The sequence below is a fragment of the Magnolia sinica genome, chromosome 12 (genome assembly GCF_029962835.1).
Source record: "Magnolia sinica isolate HGM2019 chromosome 12, MsV1, whole genome shotgun sequence".
NCBI lineage: Eukaryota > Viridiplantae > Streptophyta > Magnoliopsida > Magnoliales > Magnoliaceae > Magnolia > Magnolia sinica.
This window is the reverse complement of record NC_080584.1, coordinates 3,548,941-3,574,436: the sequence shown is the minus strand read 5'-3', so window position 1 is coordinate 3,574,436 and position 25,496 is coordinate 3,548,941. Positions and strand designations below refer to the sequence as shown.

The 25,496-nt window shown below is 40.5% G+C and overlaps 2 protein-coding genes across 5 annotated transcripts; both read right to left on the bottom strand.

The window, feature by feature from the left end:
* Nucleotides 1–454: 454 nt before the first annotated feature.
* On the bottom strand, nucleotides 455–17,377 carry LOC131220803 (DNA repair protein recA homolog 1, chloroplastic-like). The gene is made up of 13 exons (XM_058215653.1): nucleotides 16,989–17,377; nucleotides 12,125–12,216; nucleotides 11,932–12,007; nucleotides 10,766–10,828; nucleotides 10,483–10,612; nucleotides 6,725–6,810; nucleotides 6,053–6,178; nucleotides 5,857–5,961; nucleotides 5,315–5,371; nucleotides 4,557–4,619; nucleotides 4,360–4,436; nucleotides 1,873–1,945; nucleotides 455–788 (listed from the first exon to the last, which is right to left on the bottom strand). The coding sequence occupies exons 1-13, from the start codon at nucleotides 17,196–17,198 to the stop codon at nucleotides 687–689; spliced, it is 1,260 nt and encodes a 419-aa protein (XP_058071636.1). The 5' UTR covers nucleotides 17,199–17,377; the 3' UTR covers nucleotides 455–686.
* A 3,408-nt stretch (nucleotides 17,378–20,785) lies between these two features.
* LOC131220802 (cadmium-induced protein AS8) lies at nucleotides 20,786–25,291 on the bottom strand. Of its 4 annotated transcripts, XM_058215650.1 has the most exons (4): nucleotides 25,124–25,285; nucleotides 24,852–24,876; nucleotides 22,121–22,322; nucleotides 20,786–21,322 (listed from the first exon to the last, which is right to left on the bottom strand). In XM_058215650.1, the coding sequence occupies exons 1-4, from the start codon at nucleotides 25,138–25,140 to the stop codon at nucleotides 21,039–21,041; spliced, it is 528 nt and encodes a 175-aa protein (XP_058071633.1). In that variant the 5' UTR covers nucleotides 25,141–25,285; the 3' UTR covers nucleotides 20,786–21,038. The 4 variants fall into 4 exon arrangements, with proteins under 4 accessions (XP_058071633.1, XP_058071634.1, XP_058071635.1 ...); XM_058215651.1 differs by lacking the exon at nucleotides 24,852–24,876 and having other exon boundaries at nucleotides 22,076–22,322; nucleotides 25,124–25,291; XM_058215652.1 differs by lacking the exons at nucleotides 24,852–24,876; nucleotides 25,124–25,285 and adding an exon at nucleotides 24,994–25,109 and having other exon boundaries at nucleotides 22,076–22,322.
* Nucleotides 25,292–25,496: the final 205 nt, after the last annotated feature.

Below are 25,496 nucleotides of genomic sequence, written 5' to 3'. Positions count from 1 at the left end.
TGTGTGTGTGTGTGTGTGTAAATTCAAGTTGAGGCAATTAGCTAAACTGACCAGCAGTCAGGCTTGAGATAATCCTACTGCAAATACCAGTGATTTATTTATTTATTTGTTAAACATCGATAGGGCTGTAAAGGGGTCAAATTCTGGTTGGATATTGCAATGTCCATATGATTAGAACTGGGGTTATCATGTCGATAATTGGTTTCGTTCTTCGGGCATGTTTCGTTGGGTTCATTTGATCAACAAATAAATTATGAAGATTAAAGTGGGAAATAGGGATTCTATCAATTTTCGGCCAGGGTTGGGCCTCTTTTCAGGTTTCGGCTTTGGGTCTAAATGGGCCTGGACTACGTGGCCAGCCCCCTTTGCAATCCAAAGGTCCAATCAATGGCCCATAATTTGACAAGGAGGGAGAAATTATACTAGCGGTTCAGATTTAACAAAACAACCTGAATGACGTTAACTCAACGTTCAGGATTGTAAGAAACTGCATTTCATGAATTATATGAATGTGAAAATAACATTAACTCGATCTCAGTCGCCAAAATTTCCTGTTTGTAGTAATATATAAATGGCAATTGTGATCACATCTTCTTCGTCGTTGTTTTATGTTCTTTCGCTTTTTCTATAATTTCATGGAACCCACTGAAGAAAATGTTACATGCAGCAGCATTCGTGCCGACGGATCAAGTCTCATCAAATATCTCTTCTTCTCGGCATGGCAGTAACTGCCCGAAGGATGCCGTGTTCGTCTGACCAGTTCCTTCTGTCATCATCGATCGAACTGCCTGCAAGAAAGCATTCTCTTTCATTCATCAAAAGAGCAGTGCTGGTTGATGGGGCCCACACGGTAGTGTCGGAACAATCCGAGAAGTCTACTAGAAGGGGGATGGACCATGGTCTGAAAATTCACAACTGGAAACCTCTAGCCCACCTTATTCCAACTGAAGTTTGGTTTGAGTGGTTAGATTTTCAACAGTCGATTTGAATGACGTCAATCAGATGGTTCCTAGAACAGACCTTTGAAACATAGTCCATCCAGGGAAACCACCCACCAGATGGATGGTTCACATCATCCAAACATGCAGCCATGTGGACCCCACCCAGCAACAAATGATGGATAACACTGGCTAATTGCAAATGTGCATAAATCTAACAGATGATTTATTGTTCTAAGACATTTTTTCCCAATCACAGGAAGATTGAATCACATGCATGACATCCATGCCAGGAGACCCTTTTATGTCCAAGCTGTTGTGCTAAAGACTTTCACATGTGATGAAATACTGCTATAATGGGTCGTTTGGCTCCATGGTTGAAAGACTCGGTGACTCGAATCAACTCATTCTGCCATGAGTCGAGTTGTGAATCACCCGAACTGAGGCTAAAACAGCCTGACTCGACTGAGCTGCAAATCATCCCACAGAGTCCCGAGTTGACTCGTCTGAGTTGCAAATCATCCCATAGAGTCCCGAGTTGACTCGTCTGAGTCGCACCCAACTTGGAAGACTTAAAAATATGTTTAGCTTCCGGAAATCTTGGAAGGGCTGGTGACTCTGTTCCTGAGAAATAGATTCCTAGTGAAAGAAATTCAGTCTATGGTGTCTGGGTACTTGGAAAGCTATTCTCAGGAATCCAATATTTGTGTTTGGATACTGGGAATGGAGAGGAGAGGAAAGGCTTTGCATCCTTTTCAAAATAAAACTGTTGCATGGGAGACCATTTCCCAAAAATCTGCAACCCATTGTAAAGATGAGAACAGAAAAAGAGGCAAATTGGATTCCCAAGAGCCAAATGATCCCTTAATTGGATATTTCTATCTCACCCCCTCAAAGGCACAGAAAAAATAAAAATAAAAAAAAACATGTGCACCTTTTCTATTTCATTGCAGAGAAGCTCATTTTCTCTTAGGAACTGTAGTGCTTTGTCTCTGCCTTGTCCCAACCTGCTCAAAAATCCAAGATGAGCTGGAACTCTACGTTACAACAATAAATAATTACATGCAATGCAACTACAATTGCGGAGCAATTTGTCTGATTTGTAATATGGAAGATCCCTATCAATGGCAGAGATCTATAGTGATGCCTGCAGTCTGGCAATCCAGATTTTTTATATGATGGGACATATCACGGATGGACTATACCCCAAAAATCTCCCAGATGGGACAACCCTGATGAACCTTCAGTCATTGGCCTGCAAATTGGCACCTAAGAAAGATGCAGCAAACGTCAAGTTTTAACAGAAAATAATGACAGAGATTGAATAGATGGGATCTCCAACAAGGAGGTTTTAGGGCATGGTCCATCTGTGGTGGGCCCCATCAGATTGCAGTTTAGGTGACTAAACCATGTGCCAATGTATGGACTTCGTGAAAAATAGGTTTTTATTTTTATTTCTCTTTTTTGGTGAGAGGTGAGAAACAGAAAGATGACGCAAGCATACTCTCAGAAACAGGGATCAGCTGTTGAGTCACTACACAATTATTTCGTGTACAATTTACAATTTATCAATTTCCATCCTTTCAACTCCAAAATTAAAGATTACATGCTCCTTTGAGGTGATCAAACACCATCCTGGATCTTTTATTATTTTCAGAAATAAAATTAATTTTCATTAAAAAAAATATTATTTTACAAAACGCATTGAAATACAAATTAACTGTAACTAATTGATACAGTTAATCTTCTATAATAGTTAATCTGCCAATATATCTGAATGATATAAGCCCATTTTGCATATAACTACACTTTAGACAATGCATGGTTTAGGCCCCTATACAAGAGAAACTTATTATGCATACTTTTGTAATGTTTTGAGTTCCAAGCATGTAATTGTATCTCTTTTAACATCTCCTGAAATTTCATTGAAAATTTCCATCATTTCCCAATGTTTCCCTTAAACAACGATACATTCCCCAACACATGCAAAATTCCCCATGCAATACATATCCAAGGGTGCAATATGGGTGGTGACACCAATACTTAAAACCACTGGATACACTGAATATAGGCTCTACATGCATTCTACATAGAATACATTTCCTAGAAACAACACTGAATACACTGAATATAGGCTCTACATGCATTATACATGGAACATTTCCTAGAAACATCAAAACTGCATTTAACAAGACAAAGGAGCAGTTAGGTGAAAGGAGATCATTCACACTGATCCGGTTGCATTTTTGGGTGTTGGGAGCCTTGTGGCTAACAAAAAGTCCCCTAGATTTAATTTTCGAACAAGTTTGGAGCATGAATAGCTAGTGATTTAGGTGTAACAGCCAAGCCTATTGGCCATAGGCCTTGCTTATCTGTCCTGAAAGGAAGTTTAAAAGGTTTATCATTTCTCTCATTGTTGTTTTCAAAGAAGGAAATACCAAAAGATAAAATGCATAAAAACCCTGCTAACAGGGCTTGCACCTCAGGACTCATGGGTCCACTCGGGGCACATGCCGGTGTGTCACACATTTGTGAGATCCAAACTGCATATCAGGTAGGTCACATAGGTATTTCCCGGTCCAAAATAAAAATAAAAATGCACGGTCCACATGTATAAAATTAATGGACGGTAAAATAATGGCTGTTTGTCCACATTCAACGTACACACGTTACCCCCCTCAAAGTGGATTCAACATAATTTTGGCCAGTCTACATGCTGGGGCCCTCCTGATGAGCAAGCATGAAACTTACGCATTGGTGCTGGCAAGTGTTATTAGCATTCTCTTTGTAAAACATCCTAATTAAGTCCACCTAAGCATAAGGTAGACCTTCTGCTAATAAATATCAGATTCCATGACTGAGGATGACAACAGGAATTATGTTATTTTGCAACCAGCAGCATCTAGGAATCATGAGATTCAGGAGTGGGAGCAATACTGCAATTGTGCAACCATGCACTCTGCCAAGCTCCAGATAGGGTGGGTGGAATATGTTGAATGCAGAAAAAGCTAAAGCTACTCTACAGAGACTGTTTGAAAGTTTCCTGATCAGTGGCCCAAAGGATTTGCTACACCCAAATCACAGGTGTGACAACAGCATCTCAGAGCCATTCTTCTTGCTCGCAATTTGGATAAGGAAATGTCAGAAAATGTTTAGCTGGCATAATGCAGTTCTGCACCATCCCAAAACAGAAGGCAGATTCCAGATTCAAGATCAGTATCGGAAGCACATAACAACCATATCGATAACAGCTAACATTTTGACGATGGGCGGATGCTTATGTTGGTGGATTGGTTATGCTGAAACAGCTGAACAAATCCTGACGCAAGAACTTCCAAACAGGTCATGCTGGGAACATATGGTTGAAATTCAATGCCGCTAATACTAAAAGAAGTGTGCTTGTGAAGTGTATGAAGCAAACCTGTGATCCCCATAGCTATACCAAGAACCCTTTTTTAGCACAACGTCCATCATTTCAGCACAATCCAGAATGCAGCCCTGCAATCCAAATCAGCCAAACCAGGTATAGTGTGGTTTTGAGAATTTATGATTGCAATTTCTTACTGTACTGTTTTATAATTTAAAATTAAATAATTTATCTTACTCCACCATACTGACCAGTTTACCCACTCCCTCCCCGAATATAATCTCAAACTCCGCTTGTTTGTAGGGCCTTGAAACCTGAAGATGAACTAATCAGCAAACTAGATGGCATTTTTCTTTTCATGAAACGGAATAGAAAGCAAGGACTCCGGCATGGAATTTAAAATAGAAAAGATACATTTAATATTGCTTAAGGAAATAGAATATATGGACTGAGAGGGGGTGGGCATCAAATAGTTTGCTAAGATCACACAGGATTCGGTACATGTGGGGCACATGGTTTGGTGACCCAGATGTTGAAATGATGAACTGACCATTGGTGGAGATGCACCAAACATTTTCAAGACTGGAATATCCACAAAAGTCATTTGGACAGGTCTCCATTGAATGTGGAGCTTTGTTTTATCTTTCCTTAACCATCTATATGCAAAAGACGGGAGTTTTACAATCTTCCAATCTGGGAGATTTTTGGGGGCATTCGGCATACCCCATCACAGTGAGACCCATATGAACAATCTGGATCCCCGGACCTTGGGTCCCACATGTATGGAATCCTGCACTTGTTGGGGCTTAACCTCCGATAATTCCTCTTTTATGAACTTCAGTATCCTTAATTCCTTAATAATGGTAAAGAATGTGGACCGCCTACCTTCCGAGTTTCTAATTAGTTAAAGGTCCGATTTCGAAAAGAAAAGAGCAATGAGACTTGTTTGTTTTGGTGAAATCTAAAGGCATAAAGAAATCCAATCAGAAAGACATAACATATATTATACCTTGCTTTTCTGGACTCTTACACGAACCCTGACTCCAACATCCTCATCTCCCTTGGCCTGCATCCAAGTAGGAATGTCCACTAAGTGTGTTAACTACAGAAACTTTTCATGAACCAACAACGATTTAAATAGCAAGAGCCTCTGCTAAGGAGATACTAGAAGGAAGTTATAGAGGACAGTGTTGGCACACATGCCAAAATGGCACATGTCTGTGGGATCCAGGCCATTCACCAGGCAAGGCCTACCTAGAACATGCCCTCCCTTTTCCTGAAAAGCAGGCCAGTCCGTACATCACATCATCCAAACATGCTTGAATATGGACTGGTGGTCACTTTTCTCTTCCACGTGTGGCCCATTTGACAAGTGACTAGCCTGAACTTTGGGCAAGGGCTACAGTGAGACCCACCTGATGAATCACGCAGATCTTGCACATGTTCCATATTGGCACATGGGAGAGCCTCTTCAATCACCTATGTCCATATCTCTTTTGCATTTTCTCACTTGAGCTAATTAGACTTTCAAGCATGTCTATTAGGGCTTACAGACTTTATCTTCCCCGTTGGACGTATCTCAAGCCGAACTGATGCAAAGAACTTCAGAGCAATCCCTCCACTGGTGACTTCAGGATTCCCATAATATACACCAATCTTACCAAATCCAATGGAGTAACAAATTACTGATTTTTGAAGAAAACTAATCACAGCAGAAAAAAAGAAAGAAAGAAATGAGCGGAAATACCTTGTATCTGATTTGATTCAAGAAAATGAGAGTGCAACCAGCTTTTGAGGCATTGCCCGACATCTTACGCAGTGCTTGGCTCATAAGGCGTGCTTGCAGACCCATTTGCTGCATTCCTATCTCACCCTGCATGACATTCCCATCCGTGAAATATTCAGACATGGATAATTGTCGATCTGCAAATAAAGAGAGGTATGATGACTACTCGCAAGAGTAGGATTTCGTTTCCTATCCACCCATTCATTCAACTAATGGACCATGACATCTCTGTGTTGTGGCCCAGAAATGAGGCTCGTGTCTATGAAAGAAATGAACAGCTAAAATTTTTACAAACTATCCACATTTGCCATACTCGTTCAGTCGGCCTGACCACTGTACCAGTCTAGTTTGGTCAACAACGCATAAACAATGCACCCACCTGATGAATGGCCTGAATCTCGAAGGCACACATGGGAGAGTATGATTTCATGCAATCATCCACATTCATCATATAGGTGTGGTCCACTCAACAATTGGACCATCTTGATTTTTGGTATAAAACACAACCCACCTAATGAATGACCCAAATCTCAAATACATACAGTATAGTAAGATTCAAAATCCCACTACCTAGAGTAACCGTACCCAAGGCTCATTAATTAATAAAACATCATTCAGGTAACAAGAGCTTACTTCTATTTCAGCCCGTGGTGTGAGAGCTGAGACCGAATCAACACAAATGAGATCTATTGCTCCAGATCTGCACATACGATCCGCAACTGAGATGGAAGTGTGTTAGTTACACAATATCTTTTCTAATACCTTTATATGAATGAAATATCTTTCCACTCTGCTCGCAGATCATTGAAACTAGCACCACATAAACGAGCATAACTTATCACAGAATCAAAATCAATAAAACATGTCCTTAGTGAAAGCAAGTATACATGATATCTCTATCAGATAATATTTGCATTAACTCCATTAACTCACTCTAGAATTAAGAGAAAACAATTGCATATCGATCTCGATGTGTTGCTTGGTCAGGAAATAGGACTATGATGAGGAATAGCAATTGCATACATCTCTTGCACATGTGCTCACATGGGGACAAGTAGTGAATATCTAAAGATCCAGACTGTGTGGAGGGCCAAAATCATATATTGGTTGTGACCCAAAAATCAGGTTACTCGCATCTCGAGTGATGCTATCTGCTTAACCAGATCAGCGCCTAGAAGGGGTCATTTTGTTGGACTAGGACAAGTACTATCTAGGACGAATAGCAGAATACCTATATGCCTTCTATTCCCTTATTTTCCATGCAAATAGCAAGTAGGACTAGGAGCTAGGAGGCCATGACAATGACAGTTATTCAATCCAATATGAGACATACTTCATCCAATCTATTTTCGGTTGTTCCTCAAATCAAGCTCTTAGAATCATCCAACTCACCTAAATTTTGGGCCATGGACCATATATGGGGTGGCCTGCTGGATGAGTGATCAAGATCTTCTACATGTCTTCCATATGTCCCCATGGAAACTTGTTTCCGGGCTAAAATTAATCAAATTATCTCCATCTGAATCAGCCCAAAGAACAGATTGCTTGTACCATTGTTAAGCAGTATAGTATGCTGCAGTAAACCAGACTTGTTATTATTTCAAATCGAGTTTCCAGTGGTACCTGGATGATACAAAAGCAATCACCAACTGTTGCAGTGGAATTAGAGTTAAAAAAATGCAATCGCTAATATAGAAGATTTTTATTCATAAGACTAACATCCATATAACACATTGGAATAGATGCCACTACTATCCCTAACCAACTAGGAAAAAAATCCTAATTATCTAACTATACTAATATATGCTTTCAAGAAATCAATAGCTAAAAAGTACAGTTGGGATATCTTAAAATATTCTTGGGCAATAAAGTAACTACTAGCTAAAGCTCCAAGGGAATTCATATCATGGATTAAAGTGCCAGTTTCAGTTTGTGACTCACCTGGGCTCAGTTTGACTCAGTCCCATTTCGGTACTGTATCCATGTGGAGACTCGTATCGTTTGGACCAAAACTGATATGACCCGAACAATACCAACTCATATCAGATGATATTTAAAACCATAATTCGCATACCAGCCTTCAAGCATGGGTGCATCTAGAGGACTGTAGTAAAACATTGTCATATAGTTGAAGTCATGAGCTGATAAGACAAGTTCTATTTGCTGAATGGTAACATCCAGAGAAACATAATCAATTGTTTTGAGTTTTGGCTGCTTATTAAGCATATAGAAGAGATCTAGGGAGGCTGGTTAGGTTAAGAGTTCAGGGTAGGAAAAGCACAAGCAAAATGCAGCATATTCAAGAGTTCATGTAGATGCGACTTTTGGAAGATGGTGAGAATACACAAATTGGTTTTCCGACATAGCGACAAGTCAAATAGAAAAGGGAATGTTGGGGCTATTGTATAGGCTTCAGGTTTCACTTTAGAGAAAGATTCCACAACCTATTCAGGGCATGGATGCCCAAATATGTCAAGGCTATGCTTTAACTTATGCACGTATTTATTATTATTAATTGATATGCTACTAAAATTTTCATTTAAAAAGATTCTTATCTTTTGCAGTTTTTTGTTTTTCTAATTGATTAGAATTTTTCTTAAGAGGGAGAAAATAGAACACATCATCAATTTATCATGATACATCATACAGCAAGGGAAAAGAGTTCCCAAGCTGCAAATAAGATCTAACCCTTCCTACCACAAGACCATGCTTTAGAGTTTGCTTCTCTTAAAAGTAAAACATGAGAAAAGCTAACTAAAAAACGAATTGCTCATCTCCATAATTCCTCCATCCAGTATGCATGTCTCCAAGGATGTGAGACAACATGAATTAGAAGAATTGCCATAAATGATACATGGCACCACACATTGACAATGTACTCCTTTAACCCCATCCTAGGGAGCTTGGATTTTAGCTTCATTAGAGTCACGACAAGGTATTCCGTAGCAGAATGGTGACCGTAATGACCACCACCATTACCTTTATGATAGGGGTTGTAACAGGCGTTATCCCCCACCCTTTTTTTTAAGGTAACACTACTAGGGTTTGAACCTTGGATCACTCGCACACAATGACTATTACGGTCTCTTTTTTTTTTTGGAAAAAAAAACTCAAAAAACCTGTATCGGCCCCATAATGGCCTTTACGGGGGGTTGTAATGGTTGTTACGGTTTTTTTTTTTCTACAAAACAATCGTTACGGCCTTTACGATCACATAACAGCTGTTACGGCACACCGTGAGTCACAGTCACTGATAGGACCACAGAATACTCTTTGCAAAGTTTGCATTCTCCCAGTCTCAAATGATTCCCCTCTCTCTTGGTGCTCTGTATTTCAACAAGAACTATCGTAGAAATTTTATATTCTAAAGCCAATTGGAGGAGCCCCTCTTACTTGATCATATCTTAGTACTTCTTCATCATCATTCACTTTTAATCATCCCCGTCCTTCTCCTTCTCCTGCTCCTCCTTCTCCTTCTTCTCCTCCTTAATCTCCTTCTCCTTTTTTTCTCCTCTCCTCCTCCTCCTCCTCCTCTTCTCCTTTCCTTCTTCTACTTCTCCTCCTCCTCCTCCACCTGCTCCTTTTCCTTCTCCTCCTCCTTTTGCTCCTCCTCCTCCTTGTTCTTCTTTTCCTTCTGCTGCTCCTCCTCCTCTTCCTCCTTTTTTTTTCCTGAAGGATGACAATTTATTACGAAAACGGCAAAGCCGAAAGAATACAGGAAAAAAAAAAAAAAACTAAACAAAACAAAACAAAAAACAAAAGGGAAAACACCCACAACACGTAAGCAAGCACGAAACCCAAATTATTACAACCCAGACAGCCTAGAATCCTTAAATTTAGAAGAATCTGCTGCCCATTCTATCACATAAGATTCAGCTTGAAGAAAAACTCCTCTTGGCCTGATACATTCCTCCTCCCTCTCCTTCTCCTGCTCCTCCCCCTCAAATATTACACGGATTCTTCAAATCCCTCAGGGTGCCTATGTCGTTATTACAATGCGTTGATATGGGATCCATCTAGAATGTGACTTTACCATACCCAAATATATTGTTTTAAAAAGAGTGTATCGATATCAGAATTTTCTTAAATACTAAACCTATAGCTGTGATCCTGTTCTGAGTTTGGGGGTCAACTGAGCTGACCGATACCTCACCCAGCACCCATGGGCAATACCATATCCTAAAAACATAAATTGTGATGGTACAAGTTGGAAGAACCCCTGCAATATTTAGCAGGTAGGAACATACAAATGAACAAGCCTGAATACAGAGTGTTTGTCAGCATCATGCATCATAGAAGGTAGCATGGGGCATACAATATAAGAACCAAATGAGCATATGTTTGGGGTCTAGGAATGGAGACTATCCATCAGACGAGAATAGAAGTGTTACTTTCAAGCGCCATCTCCCCATTATCAGGCTGGCAAACAATGAGATTTTCTATGTCCACTCCTAAGGCCCTGGAATAAGATGGATCGAAAGCATGCTCTGCATCAACAAGCATGGCATTGCCGCCTAGTTTCTGCAAATTCACCACAAATGTGCAGTAAGTCAATATCTAGGCAGCTGTCACCATTAGCAAAAGTTGTCATGATGAAACTAGACATAACTGTTTTAACTGCGCCCAAACATCCATTCCTGTAAATGTATCAAAAGATATCAGATAAATCAGAACCTGTACTTCTGCAATTGCATGTAGTGCTATGGTTGTCTTTCCACTACTCTCTGGACCAAAGATCTGATAAATCAAAAGGTAAATATAGTTAACCAAAGATCTGATAAATTGAAAGGCAAATATAGTTTAGTTTTATGCTAACATTTCACTTGACCTATTAAGTTCTAAAAGATATAATTGACCACATGGTAATACCCAAAACACAACAAACAAGGCCAAGGTGAGAGTGCCGCTAGACGTGCTGGAGAATCTTTGTTCCTCTTGGTCACATAAGCTGATGATTGAAGGCTACTCCTTTAATGCCATATCTTAGGGTTCAAGGACAAGCACGTGTCAAACTATCAGGTATGCTAATAGCTGAGGACCTGTGAGAGCCTTATTGGAAAATTGTTTCAGTTTGGCCTATGTCTGTAGAGGTGAAGCCAAACCCATCCAACTGGCCCACTAACAGCCTAAGCCACACCTCTTTGTTTGTTGTCATGTCTGTTGAGGATTATAAAGCCAAAGGACCATTCCAAGCAATAGTGGCACAGCCGGCTGATGGGGAGGATCCGCCCAAGAGTAGGCATGTCCAAGCTAAGCACAAGAATCACGCAAAGTAGAAAGAGACAATTTAGAATTTTTATTCAATTCAAATGTACCTTCCTACTACTCATGCCAAGCCCTTAACCTTTGAAACACACATACAAGGAAGACTCATAATGTCATTGACAACCAATGACTTATTACAAATATTAAATAAAAATAAAAGGGATAAGAATACATTATACAGAATATTTGACTAATGGATTATTGCATAGCTAGCTGATTGATTTTGCTAACTGGCTACCTAAATAGGAGGCTTAAGCCTCCTTATTGATGGGCCAGTTGTTGGGCTTGAGCTTAATGAGCCTAGCCCATGGATCATAAGCCTAGTTCAGTCTGCATCAAATGGGTACATGGTAGAGGATTGTATCTCTCTAGAAAGCCAATTATCTCTCTAGGAAACCAGTTGTCATGCATACCACTCAAGTTTCAATGGGATACAAACAGGTAATATGTGCACTGCTCAAGGTAGTACCACCATATCCTAAGATTTACAAATGAAGGCAAGCAAGGTGTCAGAAACTGAAAGATGTGAAGTTTCATGTTTACATGACTGCTCAAACAATTATGAGAAAAATTACCTCAACAATTCTCCCTTTGGGAAGACCCCCACCTAGAGCAAAGTCTAACGTTAAGCAGCCACTTGGAAAAGTTTCACTGCAGCATAGACGCAATTTATCAATGCATGTCTACCTTCTTTTCCTTAATGTATAAACAGGCTGAGGTGAGATACAAATTTATATGGAAAAGAAATACATGGAGAAAATGACATACACCAAAGCTCCACCAGCACTTCCTAATCTTGTAACACTTCCTTTTCCAAATGAACTATTTATATCATTCATTGCTGCTTCCAGTGCTTTTTGCTGAAACCAAAATGGTAAGTTTGCAATGAAAAACTACATTGGTAAAGATGATACTTACATGAGACATCAATTTAAAGACAATATTTATGAAAATGGGAAAAACATCAAAGGAGGAACCCATAAAAAAAAGTGCATCTCTATTCTCTAAATGGTTGTTTGAATATGGGAAATGCTAATCTACTTCCTTAAAACCAATTAGGCTAAAACAATGCTATGACTTGTATTACTCATCAAAGTTGTCATCGTCATTATATCATCAGGGCCTTGTCTTAGCTATTTGAGGTCCAATGCAGGAATTCTAATGATTGCTCAGTTATAAATAGATGCTATGTGCAGTGTTTTAAATAGCAAATAGTGTCTCTTGTAGCTTTTTTTTTTTTTTTTTAAAGGCAACAAACAGAAAATTTATTAAACGGCAAAAAGGATACAAGAAGCAGAAAAGAAAAAAGAAAACAAGAAAAGGAAATGAAGAAAAAAGGCGAGACTGCTGAGGTAGCAGAAGCGCCCGAGCAACCTAAAAAGCTGAAATCAAAGTTAAGCAGATCCCGGACATTGGTAGCCCATTCTATAACCATCTTCTTCGCCCTAGAACCCACAAAAGACGCAGAGGAGGACCTATCGTTGAAGCATCTATCATTCCTTTCAATCCAAATGGCCCACCAAATGGCTAGAATAATCATGCGATAGACGATGGATTTGGGCTTCCCAAACTTAAGACCATGCCAAGAAGCAAGGAGCTCAGCAGCAGATTTGGCGGTGCACCAAGAGATCGAGAATCTTTGATAGATATCTGCCCAAAGAGGGGAGAAAAATGGGCAGTGGACCAAAAGATGATTGATAGATATCTGTCCAAAAATGGGCATACAGCACAAGCATATATTAACGATCTGCATGCCTCTCTTAGCCAAATTGTCGACCGTAAGAATTCTGTTGCGACCCGCGAGCCATCCGAAATAAATGATTTTAGGAGGAGCCGAGTATTTCCAAATGAAGGGATTGGCATCGCGATGTGCATGCGTAACAAGGAGGATGGTGGAATACAGGGACTTCATAGACAAGAGGCCAGATTTATCCAAATTCCAGCCAATATAATCGGGATTATCACAGAGAGGCATGGTCTTGGCAATGTAGTCGTAGAGATTCATAAATTCCTCGATTTCTTCTTCTTTCAGGCTCCTGTTGCATCTAATATCCCAGACAGTTTGCGCCGAATGCGTGGAATAACATCTGTTGATCCAAATATCTTTGTCGGGAGAAAGGTGGTAAATCTGTGGAAATTGGAATTTCAGCAGTTTTTCCCCCACCCAAAGATTGGTAATCTGTGTCTCCTGTAGCTTTCACCGGTTCAAAGCATGACGCATGAGCTACATGGCGAATAGCGTAGGCTACATGCTATCTCTAGATTTTTAATTAAGGTTTGCACTTTATTGCACCAAATGTCATGAAATTTCATCACCCAAACACATCCTAGAATAATATGAAAAATATGGCAAAGCTTAAGCATAACAATAAAGAAATAACAACGGAACTGATTTAACATGTTACTTATATTACTTTCCTAAAATTATTGAAAACATTAACTAATTTTTATCGGAAATAGAAAAATGTAACAAATAAAGATTAATTAATTTAATGTTTAGTGAAAAATAACTTAGTGGTGTAAGCTATATGATGGGGACATCACGCGCACTCACGCTGCCCCCCTACGCACGTACGTACGCAGAAGGAGGACCCCACCATCGATCTAGCTCGATGACGACGTCCAGGGAGGGCCTCCTAGCTAGAAGACAAGTTTTGGTTCAGAAAAGTGGCCCGATAGTCAAGAAAAGCCCATCATGGGATCTCATGATCGTGGCCCACTCGTCGGATTGGTTTTATATTTTAGGTTTTGCTTATTGTTATTATTTAAAACATCGTGAACGCTTTAGATTTCCTTGTTTGGTTTTTATTTTAGTTTACTTCATCGCCAAGTAATAGGTGTCGCACATGGTGCGAGTTTTTGGGTATAGGGTTCTCCCTATAAATAGGCACCCTTTGTAGTTCTTTTCATTCATTGAAGTTAATAAAAAAATTCCTGCTTTATTTTTCTGCTCTCTTCGTGAGTTGTGGAAGAATTCAAAAGTGGGTGCGAAGCCCTCCCTTTTCAAAGGGCTAACTACCGTGGTGCGAAGCCACATCGATCCCAATTCACCCCCATCTTCCATCATCTTTTTTTTTCCATCTTCCCCCACTATCCGTACTTTGAATTTGTCCTTTTGTTGCATCAGATTTCTTCATTGAAGCAGGTTTCCAGATTTCGGCCCGCAGGCGAGCTGAAACTTCGGCGGAGCACCACGCATAAACCGTACATCGGATCGAGCTGAAATTTGGAGGTTTTGGAGTCCATCCCTGGCCGATCAGGGCCAAGGTGGCCTTTTTCTGAATAGTAGGCCTCACACACATGCGGCCGGGATCACATGCACGTCCGTCTGGGCCATTGTTGTTGTCCACACGCGGGATCATCTTTTGGCTCAGGTTTTTATCCTCTTTTATCCTCTCATAGCCATTTTTTTATGAATCCTAACCCTATATTACATGATCCCTAATTGATTTGCCCATTTTTATCACCTTAGGGTTCCTTGAATTGAAATTAGGGAATCCCTTGGATTAGGGACTGATTTTTATGCATGAGTAGTTGATTTTATTTCCCTTTGACATTGTTTGGTTTATAATTTTATTGGTCCAGTCCTAGCCTGTGTCGGCTTGGACCCGCATAGATTCCCCTTTAATTGAATTTTTGGATTTTCATGTGGGATGTGGAATTTGTGTGATTGTTTCTGAATTGGTGTGATATAAGCCTGCAATCTTGCATATCATATTTAATTTTCCATGTCCTGCATCACTATATAGCATGCAACATAGGCTATGTAGCTTGCGCTATCTGCTAATTAGCACTGTCGCAAAGACATAGGCTACACGTGATTTGAGCTATTTTCATAAGCTACTAAGCATGAAGGCTAACCTATGATATATGACGTAAGCAATTTAAAACACTGGTTATGCGATAGTGAATCATGTGGTACCATATTGACACATAGTGATGTTACTTGCCACTTCATGGTAGACGGGCTTCCCCAGTTCTAACAATTTCTACCAACAAAATCACTTCTATCATCAATTTTTGTTACAAACAGCCAGATAAGAATCACAAGACTACATTTGACGGAGTATTTGAAAACAAAGCCTATATCTATGCATATTTGAGGGATGCACATATGCAGGCTGTTTTATAGTTCTACACGATTCCCTCCTCTTTGAGGTACACAGCACTAATTTGTCCGGTGATTACGGCTTTTGTTGGATGGACCATGATCTGGATAGGCATTATCCCAAAAGCTGAGGGGAATGGACTGTGGTATTGATCCAACTACTGGCCTGCAAAAAGGAATGATTAGAGCAGCCGCCCACAATTAACCAACAAACTCACTACAATTGAATGGTTGGAGTAGTCCAATCACTTTGATTCTCAGTCAATATAACTCATCCAAAAATATGGCCCCACATATCAGCATTCTCACTCACCATACATATTGGTCAGTTAAACCATGAGGAGGTAACTGCATGGAACTTTGTATGCAGCAACCAGCATATTATCATACTTCATGCATATTTTTGATACGTTGCACAGAAGAGAATCATGTTGATGCACTAGGCTTTACCCGTTCTATCAATTTCTACCAATGAAAACAATTTTACTCTCAAAGTTTCAATCAGATTGTGATACTGAGCTACTAACATGGTTTTAAGACTCAAAAAAGTCCGATACGACTCATCCGAGCTGGCTCAGATTCGGTACTACCTGATCCAATCAGATTGCGATACTGAGCTACTACTTACATGGTTTTAAGACTCAAAAAAGTCCGATACGACTCATCCGAGCTGACTCAGATTCGGTACTACCTGATCCAATCAGATTGCGATACTGAGCTACTACTTACATGGTTTTAAGACTCAAAAAAGTCCGATACGACTCATCCGAGCTGACTCAGATTCGGTACTACCTGATCCCGTTCAATACCATCGGTCACCAACTCGGGCAAGTAACAAGTCAACTCAGGGCTGGACGAGTCAATCCAAATCATCTAGTCTTTTAACCATGACAATTTAAGACAAAAACTGACATGGGTTATACTCGAAATTGAAACAGATGGAATATTTGTTTAAGCCCACATACACCTCTACACATGGCCATGTGGGCTTAAACATGGACCATGCTCGAGACATCTGACGAATGGACCATGTGGCCTCCACCATCCACTATTCAGGTAGCACCATATTTGTACATTCGATGTTGATGGTCAGCAGTTATTTTAAACCATCCGTTGTTTTTGTATATGTGTGGCCCATCTCATGGCTGACTGACTGATTTTAATGGCCTACTCAACATAAGGCACTGGTGTTCACTGTGTAGAGCGGTGCATGCGTTGTCATCTACATGGCATCTATACCTGCAATTTGGGTGGTTTGGGCTGATATTGACGCCCTAAGGTTTTTGATAGACACACCCACTTTCTCTATTTTTTTGTAATAGAACATGAAGCTGCTGGTACTAGTCTATTACTTAAAATAGTATAAAAAAGGGGCTTTTTATATCAAAAGCTTGGAGTGTATATATCATTTCTCTTTACTCTTTTCAAATGAATTGTGTTGAATGAGAAGTAGAGAGAGAGAGAGAGAGAGAGAGAGAGAGAGAGAGAGAGAGAGAGAGAGAGAGAGAGAGAGAGAAAGCTCACACGGTCAAGGAAACGAGGGTCGGTTTCACCGGAAAGTGCGCCATTGTAACTGCTCTTTGGTTCAAACTCGCAGCGAGTTCTTCCATTGTTTTTAGAAGGTTTTGGAAATGAACAGAGACGAGAAGATGGGTTCTGAAGAGGAATTGAGAGAAGAATTCGAGAGGATTTTGGAGGGAAATAGTGGGTTTTTAGAGAGCATATGGAATGCATCTCTGGTTAGGTGAGAGGGGGAAAAAAACCCAACCGAAGATTGGATTTCTGAGAGACAAAAAACAAACTGAAGATTGGATTTCTGAGAGAGAGAAAACCCAACTGAAGATTGAACTTCTCAGAGAGAGATGAGGGCTGTCTTGTTTGGCAATGGAGGGAGGTTTTTGAAGAGAGAGAGAGAGAGATAGGGAGAGAGGGAGATACAGAAAAAAAGAAAATGAGAGGGTTTTTTTTTTTTTTTTAATAGTCTCGCAGTGTGATGGATGATACGCAGACACTAAGATTTGTTGACATTTATTGGTCGATTAAAAGTAAAAATATCCAACGGTCTTATTCCAACAAACAAGTGTCCAGTAATCAAAGGTCAGGATTGTTCGTGCTGCGTATCAAGCGTCACACACGGGCGCGACTTCGGTGGATAAGTGGGTGGATCCCTGACTGTGGGGCCCATTTTGATGTATGTGACTAAAAATGAAGTAGACCAAAATCTCAGGTGGGCCACACCACAGTAAAAGTGGTGATTGATAATTAAAAACTTATTGTAGGCGACAAAAGTTTTGGATCAAGCTGATATTTGTGTGGTCCCTTCATCCAAGTCTTTTTTACCTTATCAACAGATTGGATGGAAAATAAACATTCTGGTGGCTCCAAGAAGTTTTCAATGGTAAGTATTCAATCACCATTGTTTCCTGTAGTATTGTCCCCCTTAGATCTTGATCTCCTTCAATTTTGGAATCATATCCTAAAAGGATCTTTCAAAACGAATGAACGGCGTGGATATAAATAACATACATCAAGGTGGGCGCCACAGTCAACGATCCACCATTCACCAAAACCACACCCAATTTCTGACAAGGAGGGGTGTATTTCGGCAGGTAAGGGCAGCTTCAGCTAATTAGATTAGAGGGGAGAAATGTTCCCATACAAAATGATGTATGTTAACGTTTTTTTCCTCACTCGTGTAGAACATCCCAGCCGTGCAAAAAGTGGGCCACGTCATAAACCACCTAACTCGAAATCAAGGATGGTCCATTCATCAGTCCACCACTTCTGAAATAAACGAACAGCCAACGGTCTGACCCAATGTGGGCATATGGATGAATGGATCTAGGTGATCTTTGTTGTATGGTATACCATTTTTACGGCCCAGATTGTGTACGTGCAGATGAGTGTGCGACGTCCGTTTCAAAACCTGGTGGGAGGGCCTCTCCACAGGGAAGAGTTTGGTTGGGGAAGGCTACCATAAGAACCTTCCTTCCTGGGGCCACCATGTTGGTTGGATGTCATCCAACCGTTCATCAGCTGATAGCCACTGGGATGAAAATCTAAGCGAAAAATCATCATGACCTAAAATCCAGGGAGGCCACATTAGGGATTTTAGAGATTTTAGGTGCGATTTTATACTGTTCTTGTGGTGTGGCCCACCTGAGTTGCCTTTGGAGATGATCATTGTTTAGGTGTGGTATCTCAACCAATGGATGGAGTATATTTCACGTAAATAATGCGGTGGGCCACACAAGGCACGGGTGTTGTACACGATCATATAACACATCCGGTCGTTGGTACACAAGCATCTGCTGAATTGTAACGTGTCCCTACTTTACAAAGGTCTGTGGCCCCACTATGACGTATGCGTTTTATCCAATCCGTCCATCCATTTTTCCAGCTCATTTCAATAAATGGGCTCAAAAATAGCGCAGGTTCAATCTCAGGTGGACCACACCACAGGAAAACAGTAGGGATTGAATGTCCACCATTAAAAACTTCCCAGGGCCCATTGTAATGTTTATTTGTAATCCAATAATCACACAGACCTGGGAAAACACAAATATCATCTTGATCCAAAATTTCCGTGGCCCCCAAAATGTTTCAGCCGTAAGCGCTCAATCCCCATTGTTTCCTGTGATGTGGGAGATTTGGATGTGCCTCATTTTTTTGGTTCATGCCTTCAAATGATCTGAAAAAATGGATGGACGGCTTGGATAAAACACATACATCATGATGGAGCCCACATAGCTTTGACATTTAGCTAGCTAGTGTAGTGTCCCATGCAAAATAATAATAATAATAATTAAAAACCCGTAGTAAGGCACCTAGCTACGTGGTATCACGACTCTGTTGGGCCCACCATGATGTATATGTTTTATCCATGCCACCCATCCATTTTGCCAGCTCGTTTTAGGGCGTAGGTTCAAAATTGAAGTATATCCGGAGCTCAAGTGGACCACACCAGAGGAAACAGTGGGTATTGAACACCTACCGTTGAAAAATGCCTGATATTTGGGTGGCTGAGTCGCAACTCGACTCAAGACCAGACGAGTCAGCCGAGTTGTGGGTCTTCAATCCATGGCTGTTGCATTGTTGGTGATTGTGAACTGCATTTGCTGCAAGACTAGGCAGTTCTTCAAACAACCATACCTCAAAAATAGGAAAACTATCAATCTCCCGCTGGCTTAGGTCAATTCCACCGAGTCTCCAACCATAGCTCAGTGGTAGACAAACTCTGTTTCAATACTGAGATCGTGGGTTTGAGTGCCCATGTGGTGTTTGGGTGTCCTCCGCATTTTCATAAGAAAATAAAGATTCCAAGCATGGAAGATGGAAAAAGATAAAACAGAAACTCGCCCAATGCATATTCTATTTTCTGCTTCCGCTCCAAAGGAGTAAACAACCATATTAGGAGGTAACTAATCCAGCCGACAGTTCAATGCAAAACCAATCTAGAGGTATTGCCAAATGGCCTCTTATATCAGGTATTCCATAACAGTAACCGTAGCCATAACAGCCACCACTATTACCTTTATAACACGAGCTATAACGGCTGTTACATGTCATTTTTTCTATAACGGTTATTACAGCCGTTACAACCCTGTAATGTGTAACGGTTGTCACTGTTATCTTTACATAACAGCTTTTACGACCTTGTAACAGCCGATATGGCACACCCTGCTCTTATATGGCGATATTCTGGGTACAAGATATAGTTGCAGCCAACAACACATTTGATTTCTTTCCCGGTTTTCATGGATTAAGAGAATCCCTAAAACATAATCATGGGTCGGTTATAGCCCAAATCTTTTTTGTTTCTTTTATGGTAGTGAAGAGAGTAACGACTTGGGGTGCTAAAGACCAAGGAAAAGTGGAACTCCACGTAATGTAGATCTCATTTTCTACGGTCCCAGACTCACGACCATACAAAGAACATCATAGATGGATCTGTTTGAGATCAATAAAATCCAAAAAGTAACCATGAAAAAGAAAATATTTTCTACGGACATTTCATTTTTACGCTGATTAAGACAATAAAGTAACCAGTGAAAATTGTTTTCCATTTCATGGTTTCCCCTTGAAAATGCTGTTTTCCTTTTCCTTCAAAGAACTCGGCAATCCTTATTTCTATACTTTTTCATAGACAAATTTCACTTTTTTTACTATTGAAGATTCCACATTTCCATAGAAAGCACATAAATGAAGGAAAAAAAAAAACCGTTCTAGCATTCTTTTCCACGGATTTCCTCATCCATGGTTTTACTCAGATATGGCGTTTTCATTTCAAATCTACTTTTTAGATTCCACCAATCAAAACAAGTACTAAAACTCCCAAATGGCCTCTTAAATTGCATCATTCTGAGTTTAACATACATACAGCTCAATATCTTTCTTTGTCGTATCGCAGATCAAAACCTGGTATGGTATTGGCAATAACAAAAATAAAACTAAAAATTGAAGCCTTAATCATGGCACATCTATTTCAGCGACAATCCCCATCTTTGGACAGCTGACAATTCCCAATAAAATGATTTAATTTCCAAAAACTTAAATATATTGAAGTGGGGCTGTTCATGTACCTTCTCTTGGAGGCAATCGCCGGTCTTTGAATGCTCCTAATGATTCCAAAACAGACTGAACATGGTATGTCACGCACTTATGTAGCTCGGGTAAGTCAATACCCAAACCAAAGGAACGGTCAACCTTAAAGCCAGATAGCCTCCCACGGGCTTCTTTATTGAAACCAGATACGTATGGGACGACGTTGTTCCAACCATCCCCGGCCACATTTTTCATGATGGGAAGAGCGCTTGATCTCGCAAACTTGAAAGCCCCACTTCTCGCTCCCTCCAAAGCTGAAGAAGGAAGATAGTGTCGTTCCGTTTAAGATGGAGTAAAATGCAGATTGATGAGAATCTATAGTGCCGTACAAGTGCCCAACATATGATAGTGGTGGGATTACAAGTTTATGTAGAGGTTTGATAATTCTTTGGACTGCCACACATACTAATGTAGATCACATGGGAAACATCTACGGTGGTGCCGGGAAGAAGTGGGGCCCACATGATGTATGTATCACATCCAACCCACCCATCAGATATCCCCTCAGGTGACTCTTGTGATCTAAAAATCAACTTGATCCAAAATTCAAGTGGGCCATGGATTATGGAACAATGTGGGAGGGAAGTCCACCTAAGTTGCAGGACATCCTGATTTTTGTCATTACCCTTTATCCATAGCAGGTAAAGGGTATCGACAGCATGGATTCTGTGTACACAACATGGTAGGCCCCCCACAAAAATCACGTGTCGGCATCCCCACTGAACTTGTCTCCTGTGCTGTGGCCCACCTAAATTTCCATTTGGGTGATTTTTTTTGGGTCATGGAGGTAATGCAAGACCACTCATCTGATGGACAGATCGGATGTCTTGAATACATTACATGGGCCCCACACTAGAGAGCGCCCCATTGGCAAAACTCTGTAAGCATGATCAATTTCAGTTGTCTCAGTGATAGCACAAAACATCATTTACAATTGCAGTCTATAGGCATCAGAAACTACTTATAGAGCAAGGAAAGAAATAGCTAAAGAAGGAATGGAAGTGCACCATTGTAAGGAATTTGAATAAGGAAGTTTGCAGGGAGGCCAATACCAACACCGGCTAGTGTGATTCCGACACTAAACCCGACGCCGCATCCCGATCCCACGTAGCCAATGACCTCAGGCCCAAATCCTGGGCCCCACCCAACACCGCACCCGATGCCAATCCCCATGCCCCAAAAGGCTCCAAAAGTTGGATGCACAGGGTTCCATCTTTCATACCTCCTGAACAGCCCTTTTATGATCATAAGGATCTGCAATCAGAAATGCATCTAACATCAGTAATAGAGTTCTTTGCAAACTATAAAGCCATGTTTGGCAGCCACCTAAAAATGGGTTAATCTCATTTTACTTAACGGTAATTATGTATTAGAGATCTTGACCTCTAGAACATAACGAGTTCATGCCAACAGGAGCTTTGCTAAGCAGACACGCATGTGCAATAAAGCTCATGTACACCCACACGTGCAAGATCCAATCCATCAGGTTGGTCCGACCTTGTACACTTTTTCCCAAAAATACATCTCATCCACACAGCATCCGGGCCCCAATATTGGAAACAGGTGGATGGGTTAGAAAAATTCAGCCAAGCCTTTCAGAGCTGTACTTTTTTTTTTCCCTAACTGTGACCCACTTGACAAGTGGATTAACCTGACTCTTAGGATAGGACATCAATATAATGGTGCAGTTCTGCTGGGTGGATTGGATCTCGGGCCTAATGTGCCATGTTGGCACATGTGGGGCACGTACATGGGCTTTATTGCACACACGTGTAGACCTGGCAAAGCTCTGCTAACAGTAATGATGTGTTAGAGATCAAGATCTTGATCTCTAATACATAATTCTATTACCTGAAATCAGATGAACTCATTTTTAGGTGTCTACCAAACAAGGCCTAAGCATGATAACAAAGATGAGTTTAGCAGAGGCAAAAGGGGAATACAAGTATTGTGATTCAACAATCCAAACCATCACAACCGAACCAAACATCAACAGAATTTAAATTTAAGAAAGAAAAGAAAAAAAGATAGAATGGTGTGTAAACCCCGAATCAGGTGCTTGAAAAACTCGCTGAGTCAATAGGTGACAATTCTCTAATTTTGGGAAGCAACCTTAAATCTAGCATTTTTTATTTTTTTTACACACACCACAATGGATACTCTAACCCATGACCTCAGTGTTAAAACTCTTGTGAGTCTACCACTGAGCCGTGAGTAGGGACCCAACCTTAAAGCTAGCATTGTTCTAAATATTTAGCTGCTTAGAATTGTCAATCATGCAACCCAAAATTCAAATCAAATTGGCTAATACTAGCACCACTGTTGATTCAAACCTATTCATGTTTATAAGGTCAAACCGTTTTTCTTCACTTCTCATATGAGGATTTTGAGGGTTAATAGTATTCCCTATTAGAGAGCAAGAAAATTGCAAATCAAATACTATTATTCAACTAAACATGCATTTTTTGTATTTATTTGCAATACCAAAACATGAATGGAAGCAGTATTAGAGGAATTATTGCGTGCTCTCTCAGGTGTAGTCTATATAAGGAGATGCACATGTAGAGAGAGGTATCCATGTATTCATCTCCTGGGGTTAGAGCTATACACTAGTCGAACCGAGTTGAGCTTGGCACAGCTCTACTCGGCTTGGCTCGGTCCTCGAGCCTGACTGGCCAACTCGACTCGGTTCGGTCAGCAGCTCGGGCCAGTTCGAGCCAAGTTCGAGCCTGTGCGACATTTTCTCAAACACATGGAGTGCACCTTCAATTTCTCGTAATATGCAAAACAGCAGTAGCAGTTTACAGGTATTTGATCAAACACTCGATAAGCAGCATCAAAATTAAAATATAAGGGTAGTTTTATCATGTAAAGTTTTTTTTTTTTTTTTGTAGTGATTTGTTTCGCATCCATACCTTTCTCGCCACCAGCCGATCCCACGGAGAATGCAAGCACCCGAAACAACACTTCGTTGAGTCATTTCATCAAACACTTTGTGAGCAACGTCTAACCGAGTTACCGAACTGATTCAATCCGAGTTCAATTAGAGTTGAGGTTTGATTCGAGCTCAAACTCAGCTCGAAATTTTTTTGAGCTCCAAAAATCAGCACGACTCGGCTCAAACTCAATTTCGAACCGAGTCAAATCGAGCTTTTTCGAGTTGAGTCAAGCGAGTTAACTGAGCTAACTCGGTTCGTGTACAGCTCTACCTAGGGTATTCCTTGGTGGGAAGTTCTTGTATAGTTGGAGATAGTCTTACATTTTTGTTTCTCTTATTTTAGTAAAGAAGAAAGTTTTGTGTTGATAGCCCATAGAGTAATCCTATTACTGAACCACGTACATCTATGTGTCTCTTGTTTTTGTTTCTTCCCTTTGTCTTTTGGGTCTTGGTTTGACCGTTTTCTTTTGTGGCTTGTCCTACATCGATCGTGTGTTGATGTTTTTCTGCAACGATTATATGATCCTTGATGCAAAACTTCTAGAGTGGAGAAAGGTAATTTGCAATTTTGGAAATTCAATTGTAGTGGAAAGAAAGAGCTTGTCTATACCCAAATGAGTATATCATTTCATGATTATTATTTTTTTCTTTGGAAATTCTTCAAAAAGTGTAGAAATCTCAAAACCCATGAATCATTTTTCTCGATGGCTTTAACCAAACAACCACATCCACAACCACACCAACCACAAACCGCAACAACAATAATGGCAGCAGCGGCAGCAGCAACAACTAGAGATAGAGAGGGTCCAAAATTAAAAAGTAAATAAACATATGGGGCTAATTACCGCATTGCCATTACCACCACAACAACTGCAAACCACAACATCAGCAGCAGCATCAGCAAAAACAAGAAGAGAGAGAGAGAGGATTTGAAAATTTAATAATAATAATAATAACAAGGATAAACAGAAAACTAGGTCTAATTACCAGATTGCCATCACCACCACTACAACAACCACAACAGTCGCAATTGCGCAGCAGCAACGAAAAGAGAGAGAAATCGAAAACTTATAAAAATTAAAAAAACAAGAATAACCAAATAAATGGGTCTAATTACCGTATTGCCATTCCCATCCTCTCTCTCTCTCTCTCTCTGTCTCTCTGAAACAGATGAGACTACAGAGAGAGTCTATGGTTTATCGAAGGGGTGCGTGTCGCACGCGGAGGCGTATTTTAAGCTCGTCCGCTTTTTCGTTTTCTTCGTTTTTTTTACTCGGGCGGAATCATGGGATACTCGACCAGAGGCCTTTTTTTGAATGAAACTAACACCAGCCAGCTAGCTGGTGTCAAAGTTCTTTAGGCCGTCCATTTTGCCAGCTCATTTTAGGGCATAAGGCGGATCGAATGGACCACACCACAGGAAAGAGTGGGGATTGAATGCTTACCGTTGAAAACTTCTTCGGGGCCACACAAGTATTGCGGTGGGCCAT